The sequence below is a fragment of the Cynocephalus volans genome, chromosome 4 (genome assembly GCF_027409185.1).
Source record: "Cynocephalus volans isolate mCynVol1 chromosome 4, mCynVol1.pri, whole genome shotgun sequence".
Lineage (NCBI taxonomy): Eukaryota > Metazoa > Chordata > Mammalia > Dermoptera > Cynocephalidae > Cynocephalus > Cynocephalus volans.
In genome coordinates this window covers 119,633,363-119,649,942 of record NC_084463.1, presented here as the reverse complement: position 1 = coordinate 119,649,942, position 16,580 = coordinate 119,633,363, and the positions used below count along the sequence as shown (strand labels likewise).

The 16,580-nt window shown below is 45.5% G+C and overlaps 1 protein-coding gene across 3 annotated transcripts in view; it reads right to left on the bottom strand.

Moving 5' to 3' along the window:
- The window catches only part of NAV2 (neuron navigator 2), a 288,936-nt gene that overhangs the window by 211,793 nt on the left and 60,563 nt on the right, over positions 1-16,580 (bottom strand). For all 3 annotated transcript variants that reach the window (XM_063095507.1, XM_063095508.1, XM_063095509.1), the window contains exons 5-6: positions 9,446-9,704; positions 4,942-5,010 (exon numbers count right to left, since the gene is read on the bottom strand). In XM_063095507.1, the coding sequence (XP_062951577.1) occupies positions 4,942-5,010; positions 9,446-9,704 (328 nt within the window). The remainder of the gene's footprint in view (positions 1-4,941; positions 5,011-9,445; positions 9,705-16,580) is intronic.

Below are 16,580 nucleotides of genomic sequence, written 5' to 3'. Positions count from 1 at the left end.
ATCGTCTTTGCTGAGCACAGGTTCATAAAGGAACTGGACAAGATCGTAAAGGAAATATGCTATGGTACAAGAAAGAACCAGTTAAATAAGGAAGGAAATAAATGGGTCTAGGTTACAGTATCAGAAGAGAGCTAGACAAAAATCAACATGCAAGAGTCTGAGATCAACATGAGCAAAGAGGAAAGACAGGCTTTGGCAAGCAGGGCTCATCTTCTCCCTAAGGAACATTCCAGAAGATAAACTACTTCATCCATTTATCTATGACTGACCAAGATCTTATACTTGGGGCACCTTCAAATTATCTGGGGGCCCCACTGTCTGGAGTGAAACATTCCTAGTTTTGGACTAAGTTTCCTATGGGTGGGAATGGTCAGAATCTCTTCATTGAGCCAGGGATCCAGGTGCTTCTCCGATGGGAATGGCGCATCATTTTAATGGCTGCAGGGTGGTGCCAAGTTTTCTGGAACATGGAGAAAGAGTTCTTGAGGGCCTTGGAGACAGCTGACATGGCCAATATAGAATGGTTGGCACACAGCCACCAAAAGCCACCACACAGCTCAAGCCAGCTCATGCCCACTCTCTACCACCATTGCCACTACACCCTAGTCAGGACAGCTCCCCTACCTTGATCAAATCAGAAAACTGGGTGGAGACCAAGTAATTTTTTCCATGTTTCAGATAGAATCTATGTTGACACTGTAGTTTAAAACTTGAATTCTGTTTTGTAAATGGTTTTAGACTGTTGCTTGCTCCAAAGTAAGCCCCTTCCATTTGTCTGAAATTTTCAGCAAAACCCACCTCACATACAAAGGCCACAAATGAATGTGTAGTGGGTGGAAAATAAGAAAAAAGGCTCAGTCTGGACTCACCTACAAGGGAACCAAAACATTGCTCAGGATGCTGAGTAGATCCACAAACTGAATTAATTCAGGTTGAATTTCAAATGCAGGATTTCCAAGTCAAAGGTGACCATCAGAACTTCAGATACCTGAGCACTCATGGGAGGTTGTTGGACTTCCTACACACTGAAGAAGGAGTAGAGCTACAACACTGGGTCTTACCTAGATAGTGCGGGGCTGGCTGAGCCCAACTGACATCTAGGTTGTGTGTGTACTGATAGAATATGAGAAGCTCAGAAGTAATTCAGAGAAGGAAAATGATAATCTTGAAGGTTGGTGGGATGGTCAGGGGGATTCCAAATAAAAGAGACACCAGAGCAAGATCCAGCATGCTGAATAGGAATCTGAGCAGTGGACAGAGAGTGCCGTACAGAGGGAATGCCTGTTAAAAGTACAGAGGAAAAAAAGAGCCGCTGTGTGCTGGGACCTGGGGGACAGAGTGGGAGGGAATGGGGCCAGAGGAGCAAGTGGGGCCAGAGCAGGGAAGACCATATCAAACTACAAACCTTGGACTTTGTCCTGCCCTTCAGCAATGAGGCATTAATTAAAGAAGCTGAGAGCAGAGCTACAGTTGAAAAGCAAACTATCTTCTAGTATACCAGTGACACAGACCCTAGGCCTCTGGCTAACATTTTGAAGTTCATTACTGTTAACATCCTTGTGCATCACAGGAACTTCTATCAACCCCCAGCCTGGAAGCATCTGCTGTCTGTAGCATTAGAATCCCTGTTTGCTGAAGAGCTGGGTCTTGCTCATGTGGAACAGCTGCAGGTATCACAACAGATGCTGCCCGCTGTGCCTGCCTCACTGAAGAAAAGCAGCGAGAGGGGAGGACGGCAGGTCAACTCTGTGTCATTTATAGCACCAGAAGGTCCCAGCAGCTCCTTTCCGAGAGGAACTAGACCTCTCATGATCAGTCCATGTCCAAACAACAGTTATAAAATGACAGAGGACACATATTGGTTCTCAGAAACATACACTTTTTCTTTTTTTTTTTTAATTAAGTTTAAGGGAAGAGGTGGGAGAAAAATCCTGCTGCTATTAGAGCCCTAGTCAATTTCTCCTCCAATGTGTGCAAAGCTAAGCAGGCAGGGCAGTGAAGCTGTCGTTACTGACACATAACTATGAGAGCATCCCGCTCCTCCACGCCATGTGCTGTGTGTGCTGATGGGAAGGAAGAAGGCAGTTCTTTCCCCCAAAACCACTTCAAAGGCTGGGAGCAGAGAGTGGCCCCTCCCAGGGAGGATGGCAGCTTGTGTGCACATGCTGGGTTGGGGGGTCATAATCGGAGACGCTTTTTGTCAGACAAGATGATTAAATGCTAATCTCTCATTTCCATGGCATCTGCTTTTCAGCAGCTGGGCAGAGAGGACTGAACTACTAACCCCGCTAGTTTCCTTCCAGAAGATGGTCATGCAGAGATCAACTCTGTGGGACTCACTGGAGGCAGCCTGGTTGCCTTACCTGTGCAAGATCAACCCAAAACACCAACACTGCCATATCCGCTACTTATGGTGCATGATTACATGCAGGTATAAGGAACTGAAATGGGCAAGGCAGGCCCCATTTACCAACAAGAACACATAGGCTCATGGAGCTTAAATATTTTGCTCAGGTAACACAGTACCTGGTGAGTATGGGCTTTCACTTAGGTTTGACTGCACCTCTTAGCCACTATGTCTCTAGCACTCGCAAGTAGAATAAGCCTAAATAACTAGGGCTCACCACGTATACCGGGGGCAGTAATAGTGGTCAAAGGCAGAAATCCACAGAGACCCTTCATCCCTGTGCCAAGTCCCTCCACAAGCCTGTTCCCCATATCCAGATTCAAGGTTGAGGCTGCCCTCTCTGCTCAGTATCCTGGGTGCCCAGCAAGGTGTTTGGCTTTGGCAGGTGTTCAGTCACTGTTTGCACTCCAACTAGACGCCTATTTCCAGAGCTCTAGGGGAGGTGGCCTACTTAGCCAGGAGGGGTAGCACTGCTTCTTTTGGCAACCAAAGTTTACTGCAACACTTGGGGCTTGATCAACTACAACTGTTATGAGGATCGTGCTCAAGGCTGGGGATGGGGAAGTGACGGTACAAGGCAGGCAAGGAAGAGTATTAGGAAAATAATGAAATGACAAACATCCCTTTATTGGCCTCAGCAGAGATAAAATGCACCCAAGAGAAACCATAGGTGAGGGGGATAACACTGAAGGAAAGCCAGACCTTGGCTTATGGTGAGCCTGGAAGTGTTGTGCCTAACGCAGCCTCAGGGTAAACACACCCTCATCTTCAGTCCCTCCTCTCTTCCCACCGCCTCCTTCCCTCATCTGGGACTGATGATAAATCATTCACAGGATGCGCATGTGCTTCCAATTAGATATTTTCCCAGCTAGCTCCTGTTTTCTTTATCTTCCAGGGTGGAGCACATCGTGGGAACAGATGCTAGATTTCAAGTTTCCTCCAAGCCCACCCCTCCCCTTTCCTTTCCTATGCATATGCATTTGAATGACACTTAGGTTAACTGGCAATGGACCAGTCTGCGAGAGCAGCAGCGGGTGTCTGTTCTGACTTGGGCCTCAAGTTATTTGTCTGGGCAAGGAGTCACTCTTGGGCATGGCTACCAGCAGCGGTGACACACCCAGATTCCCTCCTGTCCCGCTGGAGCGAGTCTGGGTACCACGCTGGCTTGCTCTACAGAGAAGCACACTGCCGTGCAGCTGCCACTCACCAGCCAGGCAGAGCCCGAGTCAGGTCTCCCCAGGTGTAAGCTTTTCAGAAAAGTAAACTCTGGTTAGAAAAGACACCTGGAGCCTAGCACCAAGGCAGCAAGCAGATGTTCAGTGCATATTTGTTACATGAATGAAGACGGAACCTTTAAATGAGGATTCAGTAACAAATACTGTACTAGTCATAATGAGGAGGAGATTCTACCCCAGCAGCAATTTCTGTGAGGATGCTAAAAGGGCAATGGAAGGGAAAAGGCTGAGAGTTATGGTTGAAACATAAGATTTTAGAAAGCAGCTTTGACAACTACATAAATACCAGAACTCAAGCAGGGGGAGGAGGAGGATAGTGTAACACTATGGTTAAAGTGAGGGTTCTAGGGTTAACCCCCCTGGGTTCAAATCCTGGTTCTTCTACTTCCTGTGTGACCAATTACCTAACTTGCTAAATTTTAGTTTCCTCATCTGTAAAATGGGGATAAACATGACCTACCTCATGAAAACTGATGTGAAGATTAAACAAGATAATGCATTCAAACTGGTGCATTCAATAAATGTTAGCTGTTGATATCTTTAAAATAATAGTAGATACAACAATGTAATTGGCTTTTCCCACACCCTGGAATGGGTCCTCCTAAGATGCAGCAGACAGGCCAAAAGCAGAATCAAGAGAACTAGTTAGTGAACAAGCTGACTTTTTATTTTCAGGGAACCCATGACATGCTAGAGCACCCAGAAGCAAAGATGAGACATAGCTGCCTTGCTCTTCTGTCTCCTCTGACCACTTTAGATTCATGCTTCAGGTCTTTATAACTCAAGAGAACACCAATTCCATATTAGTAATTTTAACAACAACAAAAAGCACAACACACATAAACGAGATTCAGGTGAGGTAGGATTAGGGCCAGGACAAAGCAGGGAACAAACCCATTATAAAACCACTACAGAGATTACCTAGAAACTCACCTCTCCCTAAATCAGAATGGATTCTGATGATAAAGCCATCGAAGCCAAAAATCAATTAAATGAGAAGTGTCATGTATACCTCAACCTCACTTACATTCTGTTATACTTACACACACACACACACACACACACACACACACACACACACACACACACACACACACACACACACACACTTTCAATAATCCCAAAGCCACCTTCAAAACTCTCCAACGTTGGATCATTAGCCAAAGCATGTCTGGTTTTCTGGAACTGCAAACATGAAATGGGGAGAGGGACCAGAGGAAATTCAGCCAGAGCAGAGGGAACAATGGAACACTGGGTTGGGTTTAAACCATGCTTTGCAGGACAAAGACAATGTCTAACCTAGAGATCTTTTTCTGGCCCAGAGTGAAGCGGATGATTTTGCTTTGAGATGACTCCTTGGGTGACACACTGCATGACAGGAAAGAAAAAAGTGGAAGAGATGAGTGAGAAAGAAGATACATTAGACATACAAATAAATAACAGAGTCTTATGACAATGGGAAAGCTCCTGGTTTTTTCCCCCTCTGTCTACTTTTTTCCACAATATGCAGCTTTCTTTCTAGGTCAAACTTTACTGATTTATTTCTAACATGAACAAATTGCTATTAAGATTAGCTAAGAACTTTAACCTTTTTTTTTTCTTTTTCTCCTTAAACACCAAATATCTTTTTTGCCTGTTGTTAGCTTAAGGGCTTCTTTTCACAATAAGACCCTAAAACAAGGGGACTCTGACAAGTAAATTTTATACCTTTCTAAAGTACTGAGATGTTTCTATTTCACATGCTTGTCATACCACGTGATTTTCAGATGAATGTCCTGATATATCCCATCAAGTTGATCCAAAAAAAAGGGGGGGGGGGTAAAAATGTTTGCTAGTCTTGGGAAGTTTTGCTCTTAATGCTCTAGAAATGGTCACTTAAAGCCTGCTGGGTATTCTTTGTTTTTTTTGGGGGGGGGGGGGCAGCTGGCCAACACGGGGATCCAAACCCTTTTGGTGTTATCAGCACCATACTCTATCAAGTGAGCCATTGGCCAGCCCACTTAAAGCCTGTTGAACTTCCTTAATTCTGTTTTTGTTGGACCATAAATTTGTATATATGAAGAATCTTGATTGGACTTAATAAAAAAAAAAAGGTAACTTAATTATTGACCTATGAAAAATAGAAATATTTATCTTTCTTGCATCCATATGTCCTGTACCATGTTCATAAAAAGATCTGAAGTGAGAAACACATGTTGGCTTCACTAGTCTTAGGAAGCAAAGAGACAGAAGAGAATGGCAAAAAAAACCAAAGCGATTTTCTGGATTTTTTTCCTAAACAACTGAATATTGATCACATGTAAGGTAGGCACAGATGGAGAGGGAGGCAAGTCTTGGAGACTATGCTCCTCTCCTGGAATCCATACAGGGGAGGAATTTCATGGGGTGAAATGTGGATCAAGTTCTCGGCCACTGTGTAAGTTGGGACAAGAGCTGAAGAGGTAAAGTGAGTCTCCACAAGGCTGTCAGGAAGGAGGTGCCCTGATGTCTCTGTGCCAGGGTTTCAGACTTCCTTCACCAACTTCCACAACTCCTTTATCAGCAAATTTCCTGGAAAGATGCCAAGTTTTAGAGTTTGCTGCCCCAAGAGGTGCTGAACCCAGATGGATTCAAAATCATTTTTCGGCATGTTTGTATTTGGTAGCATTCTAACAGAGGACCATACAAAGATGGCATTTGAAGCCTCCACCAACATGTGGCATTAGGGATCGAGGGTCCAAAGCATTACCCTTAGGACTTTGGTTACCAAAGAGAGAACTTGAGGCTCTAGCCTCAATACAATGGAACTGAGCCAGTGATGTAATTTCATCATTCATAAATTTATAGCCAGAGTGTTAGCATGAGGTATCTCATCGCCAGACCTTGAGAAAAAGATTATCCTTTGGAAGTAAAATTAGAAAGTATTGCTATATAACGGATAAAACTAGCCATCTACAGAAGTAACCCAATCTGGGCAAGATAAAGGAGTGAGTGAGGACACAACAACTCCAAAGCTCAGTCCCTGTAGGGTCGGGGACCATGATGGCAGGAAGCCCTCTGTAGCTGGAATACATGAATGTAAAAATCTGGCTTAAGTGAGCTTGGCTGTTCTTCAGGTAAAACATTTATTAATAGTAGGATGTTGTTTTCCTACTGGGAGATAGGTGCTCTGACTGGAACATCTGGTTCTTTTAAGAAAATGAACGCCTACCACGGATGCCTCAGGCCAGCAGAGCTCAGTGACACACGCCAGTGTTTCCCAGTGAATGTTCTCCAGAACCCTGTACAGTGAGATGCTCTGTGAAACAGAAGAGTGCTGCGGCCAAGCCTGTAGGATGCTCCTTTCCACATCCCCTTCTCAAGATTCTCAACGCACACCTCTTCCTCTCCCAGGCTTCCTCATCTCAGTAGATAATACCACCACTTACCTAAGTGCTCAAGCCAGAAATCTAGGCTTCACCTGCGATTCCTCTCTTTCCCTCACTGCAGTCAGTCTGTTTGCAGGCCTCCTGGCTCCATCTCCAAAATATCTTGAATTGGTCCATCTCTGTATCTGCTCCCACCTCCTTGACCCACACCTCTATCACAGAACTGCAAAGGGCTCTGAACCAGGGATCTTCCTTCCACCGATGCTCCCCCACAATTTTATTCTCCCAAGAGAAGCAAAGGTGCCTTTTTAAAACTGTGAATCAAATCAAGTCTTTCTCCTGGTCATCCCATGGCTTCCTGTCACCCTTATAGCAGAGTCCAAACTCTTTACTCAGTTTAGATAGCTATGACCTGGCCTCAGTGCCACACTGCACAAACTCCAGGGACTGCCAGTCATGCTGTCTTCCACATGAGTAGTAGCAGTCCTCTCTGCTTCCAGGCTACCTTGTCATTTCCCCCTCTCCTCACCCACTGAGAGGCAGCCGCACTGGCCTCCCCACTGCTCCTCATGCCAAGCTTACTCCTACCACAGGGCCTTGGCACAGCTGCTCCTCTACTGGATCTACTTGGCAATTCAGTTTTACGTGGCTAGCTCCTTGTCATTCACCTCCCTCCAACTTCAGTGCCATGTCCTTAAGAGAGACCTTCCCAGGAACCCAACATAAATTAGCAATCCAGTCCCTCTGAATCCTGTCATCTTATAATTCTCAGCACTATCTGATATTCCCCCACCCCTGTTTATTTGCTTGTCTGCCTGCCTACCCCAGCAGCATGCACAGAAAAGGCACCTAGGCTATTTCATTCATCTTTGATTCCCACGCACCGAGAACAGTGCCTGGCACTTAGAAAGCTTTACACTAACTAAAAACATGCATATTGGCAGATTCAGGGATCCGAACAGACCTGCCATAACAGTTATAACAACTTAAGCCAGATTATCTCCCAATTTCCCCCCACCAGAGAGCTCTTCCCCTGCAATGTAACCCAAGGTAACACCCCAGGCAATGATTTCTCTGCAGAACAGTCCGGGAAATGATGCCCTGATCATTCGAATCATTTGGGTCCATTAAAGAATGCCTTCCACTCGGGCATTTTTCCAGAAAGGGTGCAGTGACTGGCTGCTTGACTGTCTATTCCTCATTGCTAGTCCAGGCATCTCTCCTGTGCCACCAATTTCCATGGATATAATTAGATAATTAATTAGAGGACCTGATTTACATTATACCCATCACTGCTGGTTTTAACACCATCACAAGTGGGAAATAGCACGTCTCATGGGAGAAAAAAGCTGTAACTCTCTATATGGCAGCTGCTGTGTCTGCTGTGTCTGAGTAGATTTATGCTTTATCCAAAGACAACGGGTGATAAAGAGTATCAAGGTGTGCAAGAAGCCTTAGATTATTAATGCTGGGGCTTTGGGAGACCGGAAAGAAAAGTCTTACTCTTTAGCACAGATTAGATAAAATCGAGCAATCAATTGGATCAGTGACATTTAGGTTTTATAGTTACAGACGTACGGCTTAACAGAAAACAATTATTGTGAAGTTTTCTTTAGAACTTTACCATGAGTCAAAAACTTTCTAGTTCTCTATCCCCTCCTTTTTTCCTGCTGTTAAAACAAATGTTTTACAGGGTGATCTTTTGCAGAGCTGTTTAGGAATAAAGCTATTTGCACTGTAACACAGTAGATGGTAACTACCGTGGCATCTGCTTGTACATCAGTCTGACTGGCAAGCATCAGTCCCTCTGAGAACACCAGCAAACTCCAGGCCCTAACCCTGCAGAGCAGGAGAGATCACTCCTGTATAGTGGGACTCTCCCTTAGTTCAACACAACACAGCTCCCACTGTCTAAGTTCAACAAAACCCAGTCATATTTAATGGAAACTGCTCCCATCACGGATATTGCCCCTCTCAGGGAAGGTGGCTGCCTCCTCCCCTGCTAAGAACCACCTGCCACCTCTCTTCAGTGTTCTCTATATTTCTCTTCTGGCAAAGCAGAGGCATCCACTGGAACAGAACTTCTGCTTGAAATAAGTAAAATTACTCTCACGTCTCACTCTGAACACCCGGTTTGTAGGCAAACACACAAAAGGGGTTTGAAGTCTATTTTAGGGGCTGTTTATTGCCTATGAGTGTGTGTGTAATAAATAGGCTGGAATTACTGTGGGGGCAGCTAATTAGCTTCGGCTGCTGGCGATTCTGACCTACAAAAGTACATATCACCACCAGGCACAGAAGGAGGCCTCACTGCACCCATTTCAAGGTCACGCTAATTCCCCACTAACTACCAGGAAGAAGTTCAAATGAAAAACACATTCAGTATAGGCTAGAATTTGGTGGCGTGGAGGAGGGCACCTGAAAAACAGAATCGTTGGTTGGTGAGGGCCTCCCACCTGGACTGCATCTCAGCTTGTGCTTTGGACTGCTGATGCGGTGCTGGCTGGTGAGGCTGGCACGGGGCCTGGGAAGTGGCTGGCCCCTGTTGCTGAGGAGTGCCAGCCTGGCACTGGGAGGGGGCCCCAGCCGCCTGGGACACGGCAGGAGGCAAGGGTGAGGAGAGGTGCTGCTTCTGGGGCTGCTGCTGCTGCTGCTTGTACCGGGAGAGGCTGAAGAAGAGGCCTAGAATGGCCTTGAGGTTTCCATTCCTGATTTCTGCAAGACAATAAAGAGATTCTGGTCAGATGAGGAGCCCTTTCTTCTTCCTATTCAATGGGCTGCTTCAGCCTTCACATGCGTTTCATTCCTTTAGGATATGACAGAATTTCTGAACACTTAATTCGTATCACAGTCAATTAAAATCAGGACTAAGCTACAATGAAATTAGCTTATTCTCCCCACTGGGATAGGAATGGATACAAGAGGCAAGTTGCAACTGGATGCCTGGCAAGTGCCGAGAGGAAATTCTCAGTAAGGACACCACCGAAAAAGCAAGCGTCCCTGAGCAAGACTGTGCTTGTTCTACAGGCAAAGCGACCAACTGGGGACAGAGGCACTCTCTGGCACTGGGCGAGACTCGCTGGGCTTCACACTGCTCTGCCAAGTCCATGTTCTAAGCGTCAAGCCACACGGAGTGTGCCAAATGGCTGCTGTCCCACTCCAATTTACCCATTCTCTCAAACACATGGCTCTGTGTCTCTCGTCTGTTGAATAAATACCTCTCATTTGGAATGGCTGTATGGACAAGCTATAAGGACCTGCTTCCATAAAGACCTCTACACAGTCTCCTATATTAAAAGAAATTACAACAGAGTGGGAATAAATTTTTTTTTATTCCAGACAATATTTTTCAGATGTTAAAATGCATTTGCCTCAAGGCATGCATAAAGTGTTGCAGAGAAGAATAAAAAATTTATTTACAGGCAAAGGCCATGGATCGCAAGAGGTTTCTCCTTGGGCGATCCTTCCTTTTAGGCACTATTTCTCAAACCAGATGCCTATGGCCAGAGTCTAAACTGACCCTGAGGGTTAAGTACTTGGGCCACCCAGCATGAGGGACAAAGGAGGAGGAACGCTGGGGTGGGGGGAATATACTCAGCCCCCTCTGCTTGGCTGGTTTTCTTTTTCTAAACTGGCAAGGGAGGAAGAGGGACCTGAGGCCCAAGGAAGACTCAGAGGCCTTGTAAGAGGGGTGGGTGAGGGACACCTTGCCTGTGTGGGTAATGCACACCTCCAGGTTAGCCCTGGGCTGGGGAAAAGGCTGCTAATTAAAAAAAGACCCAGAGTTTCCTCCAAGACCCATCTGAGAGGCAAAACGTATGAATGGAGCCCTTTCAGAAACAGCCCCATTCCCTGCAAAGAGGCAAGGAAGAGCAGCCTGTCAGTGCCTTCACCCTGGTGCGATCTGCTGATTAGGCCAGGATGAACTACTTCCTGTTGGAGCATCCCTTTCTCCAGGCTCTGAAGAAACTGACATGAACTTCTAGAACCTAGGCTTTACTCCCTACTTTGCAAGCTAGCAGATCCCGATCGTGGGACGAAGCTGACAGGAGCACAGCATTTGGAAAACCTAAGCCACGAGTTCCAATCTGTACTCCACGACTTACTAGCTGTGCAACCCTGGGCAAGTCACTTAACCTCTCTGGGCCTTAGTAAAATGGTAATACCAACACCGCTCACCCCATCACACAAGGCTGCTTTGTAGATCAAATGGAGGTGGTATGTGAAAGCACACTGTAAACAGTGAAGTCCTTCACTGGTCTGTTACTACATAACAACTGTAGCCCCAGAATCTAATGGGATTGTCATAAGTTCCAGCTTCATGCCTTAAAAATGATAGGTTTTACTATCATGACCTTACAATCATAGGTCAAACCACAATACTTTTCAGTGTTTGGCGGGGACGTAGTTCTTAATTATGCCAGAATAACAGTTGTAAGCCAGGACTGACCTGCAGGTCACTGCTTATGAACCACTCTGTGCAACACAGGCAACAGAAAAACCTCCAAAGAGGTGGGCAAGCCTCCCGGTTTCTTTGGGTAGTTCAGCTTTAACCCTTCAGCTCTGCTTTCTTCTCCATCCTCAGGAAAACAAAGGAGAGGCACGCACCTGTGGCACATCCCACCTCTTTCCAAACGCTCTTACCAGGACATGAGAATCACAGAGTGTGAGGCTTGCACAGGATGGTTTTGCTGGCTGCTCATTTAACTCATGGGAAAATGGAGGCCCACAAGTGAAGTGACACACTTATGGTCACCCAGTGGGACAGTGGCAAGAGCTAGGGACAGAATCAAGATGAGCTGATCAAGCGCTGACATACAGGTTAGCACCTGTTAAGGAACTTGAGAATAACAGACAACTTCCCCTTAAGACTGAATTCACTGGAGGGGGAAAATAGTGCTAATCATGGGGATAGAGGACATCGAAGGAAGATTTATTTTTAGTGCCTTTTACGCTTGTTATCAGGTTGTTACATAGTTTATAATAACAAGAGCTGTTACTAACTAGCACGTATCAGGCTAAACTTTTTACACGTGTGATCTCATTTAATCCTTAACCTGAGAAGTGAGCATTATTATCCCTGCTTTACTTAAGGGGAAAGAAAACCACAGAAAGATTTTATGACCTCTCCAAGGTAATCAGCGCTGGAGCTGGGATTTAAATCTAGGTTTTTCCGGCTCAAAGACCAGTTTCCTAACACTGTGCAACTTGGCTTATGTGTGTACACATCATGTGTGGTGAATTTAAAAGCACGCCAGATAATGTTTTATTTATTAAGCTAGCTGGTGGGAATGTTAAGTATTCTTTACACTTCTGGTGTGTCAAACATTCCATAATACATTTTTTCAAAAACCACACAAGAAAAAGAGGGAAAGAACAATTCTGCATATCCAGGGGCTCAGGTTGTCCACTGCAAAAAGTAGGCTCTTCCATATCAGCACTCCATAACCTACCAGCCCAACCCTGGTGTAGACAAGAGGAGCCAGTCTTACATTCTCCACCTACTGTGGTCATTAAGTAACTTACCGCTCAAAACGGTTTGTTCCATTGTTCTCTAAAACTTTATTTGTCAAAGACCATAGTGCTCCTCTGATAAATATACTTTTCCTTAGGAGGCAGCATTTTTATTGTAAAGATCACTGAACTTTGGAGCCAGAAAAATCTGGGATTGAATCTCTACTGTCCATCATTTGTGGACTTCGAGTTTTTCACAAGACTCAATCTAAGCCTCAGTTTTCTTCTTTAAAATGGGCACATGTCCTGCTGCAACTTTCCCACAGTATTGCTGTGAGGATTAAGTGACGATTAAGTAAGAAAATGAGTACAAAGCACCTGGGATACTGCCTGACTCTACACTCTTCCCGTTTCAGCTGAGAAAATCTGGTCACTCCACCTGCAGCTTCCCCAGAACCCATTACAGGGCACTTCACCCAAAGGAAACCTAAGAAGCAGTCCATTCTCCCTGCTTACCCCCAGTATGCCACAGTCACTGATGTCCAGAAGGAAATCCATCCCAAATAATCTAACATTAGAGAAAACTCAACAGTGACCTTCTTTTTTATTTTAAAACTGTTTTATTGAGGTATAACTTTGCATCCAAAAAATTAAGTGTACAGTTCAATGATTTTTAGTAAACTTAGTAACTTCTAGTTTTAGGATATTTCCATCAGCCCAAAAAGATTCCTCCTGCTCATTTGCAATCAATTCACAAACCACTCCCAAGCGACTACTCATGTGCTTTCTGTATCTACAGATTTGCCTTTTCTGGACACTTCCTATACTCGTGAATGGAATCGTGCAACATGTAGTCTTTTGATTTAGGCTTTTTTTTTACTTACCATGTTTTTAAGGTTGATCCATGTTAGATCATTGATCAGTTTCTTTATATGGCCGAGTAGTATCCCATTATATAGATATACCACATTTTGTTTATCCATTCACCAGTTGATGGACATTTGAACTGTTAATTTTCTTTTCAGATCATAAAAGCTCAAGAGTGGCAAATGCTCTGAAAGCCACATAGTTTATGCCATGGGTGGTCTATAACAAACAGTATCCAAAATAGCTAGAATTGTGCTCTTTCCATATTTCCCAATGGTATTTGTCTGTGTTCCATGAGGCCTGGTAAGCCAGCTCCACAGGAAGCCGAAAAACAAAATCCATAAGCCCACAAAAATGTTTCCCTCATGACATTTCCCAAGGCTTTGGAAAAGGAGTTTCATTTTGTATCTGATCAACTAAACTCACCCTCTTGACTTCTAGAGAAGGAAAATCACGTAGACCTAGAGAGAACTGACTTGCCCAAGGAGACACCAGCTTGCTGGTGGCTAAGTCAGCACTGGAACCCTGTACCCCTTTCTCTTCTTCTGGCCACCCCCACATAAACTGAAGAACAAACTACATAGGCCATATTCCAATTTGCATTAGAATTCAGTATTACCTTGACTCTAATTTCTTTGGTTTTTCTCTGATCTCTCTGTTCCCATTGGCTGGTACTAATCTGTATAGATGCTGTAGGTAACGTGGGGCATGAAGGGTAAGACAAATAGGAGTTATATTCTTTCCACATTTTGAAAGAGAAACTTCAGGCCTGGTTTACCAAGGCACAAACACTGGAATAATTGAATACAAAGAAACCAGCTTTGTAAGGTAGCTGAGATTCAGAGCCAAAGGGAGGGCTGCCATAGTCCACAGAGTTGCAGAACTGCTATTCAATTCACTTAAGCCACCACGGTCATGAAGGCTCAGCCAGCTGAGGGGACTGTGGATTCTGTGGCATTGTTCCTGCAGATGGGCTGGCTGCATAATCGACATCCACCACCTGATGCTCTACCCTACTCCTGTAGCCCTCTGTGCATGCTCACCAAGCCTGACAACAGTTCTCCCACAGGGGAAGTGGAGAGGGTGGGAGCAGGGCCTATGGGGCCCCTTCTGCTGAGAGACAGAATCAGTCCCACTCAGTGCCACCCAGATGATGTGGGTAGGAGGAAATGGAAACATTCCACCTGCGGCTTTCATGCTAAATGTCCAGAAAGACCTCGGGCTTTCTGGCTCAGGATGAAAGGAGGAGCAAATGCAGTACCTAAGTCTCTGGCGAACAGGGCAAAAAACCCAGGACTGGGCTAATTAAGTTGGTGACTGATTTTACTTCAAAAGCACACACTCCTTCCAGGAGTCACCTGGAAGGATCTTCCTGCCTCCTGTTTCGCCAATCTGCAAGGTTGATAACGAGCTAGCCCTTTGCCCCCATCTTATTATCTATGTCCCATCCTCTTCCAGATTTCCTTTCACCTTCCTTTTCTGTCCGTTGAATGCCTATGCATCCTATAAAATCCAGGCGAAACATCACCACCTCTGTGAAGCCCCCCGACCGCCTCCAACAGAGCTGATCTCCCTTTCTTTGGTCACTACTGAATCCCGTACATGCCACTAGCACCGCTCGCTTATTAACTGGAATCAAGGCTAGTTTGGTATGACTTACTTGACTATCAGTGTCCCCCCAGGGTGAGCACTGTGCCTGGTGGATATAGGATGTGCTCAGCAAATGTTTGCTGGAATAAATAGACTACATCATACTCCCTGACCTTTGCTTCTCCATTACAGAAGGATGGGCTCAGGGCCAGATAGCACAAACCCCAGGTGTTCTCAAAACAGCCAGAGATAAAGGCCGTCCTTCCTCACAGGGGCAGGTTTATAGATGATTGTGACAAGTGGAGTGTGTGTTAGAGAAGGGGATGGGGGAATCTTGAACATCACCCCTGGGCAGTGGGAGGCCCGATGCCCAAGCTCACAGGACTCTGGCAGCTCTCCAGGAGCAAATGGACAGATCCAACTTTCAGGAATACCAAGGGGGCAGGGAGGCCCAGTCCAGGGAAGTGCCCCAAACCAGCAGCAGCTCCACAGCTCACGAGGGCCTGCAGCCTCTGCCCCCAGGCCTCCACCGTCTATGCCCTGGAACAAAGGCTCTCTGTAGCTCTCTTAACAGGCAGGTCAGGGCAGGCCTGAGCTGCTGAAATGCTTCAAGGACAGGTGCATACACCCTCCTGGGTCCCAAATCTAGCTTTAGTCACTGGGAAAGGGTGGAGATGTATCTATGGGGCTTTCCAACTGCTGATGTTTTTTTCATCAGAGGAGGAGCCCCAGGGCACTCAATGGTAGTCAAAAGGAAAACAAAAAGAATTAAAGCTACACTATTTCTAAAACTATAACGCTTTTATTGTAGTTATGCAGGTGGCTAGAAACACAGGCAGTGGTGAGCAGTAGAGAACAGCAGGCCTTTGAATCGGCAGATTGGGGTAGCGTAGCCACTGCCGACCTTGTGGGCTTCCCTTTTCCCATGTGCAACTTCATCTCTTTGGGACTTGGTTTCCTCATCTGTGTGATGAGGACGATGCTAATACCAACTTCGTAAGGTTACTGGGGACATTAAATAAGATATAAATGTGTACAGCACTTAGCTCAGTGACTGACTAGTCTCACTAACTAGTCTCTATTCTTGTAATTTAATAAGATGTCAAGTGAGATATTTCTGGTACCCTGAAATTGTGAATAAGGCCCAATTTGAAGATAAAAGGCTCTAAGTACCCTTACTTTTTATGTGTTCCAGGAGGTGGAAGAAGTTGGGGCCAGTCACCTTCCCACAGGACTGCAGCAGTTTAGAATCAGTCTTGCCACCAAATATCATGATCCCTTCCCGCCCCCCAACATCAATATAAAATGTAGATGACAGAATATCATTTCTGGGAGATAATGTCTGATGATCATGGAGACAGGATATTTCCTCCCCTCACCGCGGAGCAGGAAGGTGGGGGTCCTTGTACTCCTTGAAGTCAAAGGAGTGGAAGCTCTGAGAACCACTCAAAGAGGGGGTGGTGGCAAGAAGGAGGGCCTGGCAGTCCAGTCCTAAGGTGGACATCTGATCTGCCTCCAGCCACCTGAGTGGGGGAGAGAACTGGAGAGAGATTGTATGGTGGGTGACTGCTACCAGGGGACAGGAGGCCTAACCCACCCATACATGTAGAAAATAGAGCCTACCCATTTCTGCCATTTCTACAGCAGGTGCCAGAAGGCTCATAAGACTGAAATGACAGA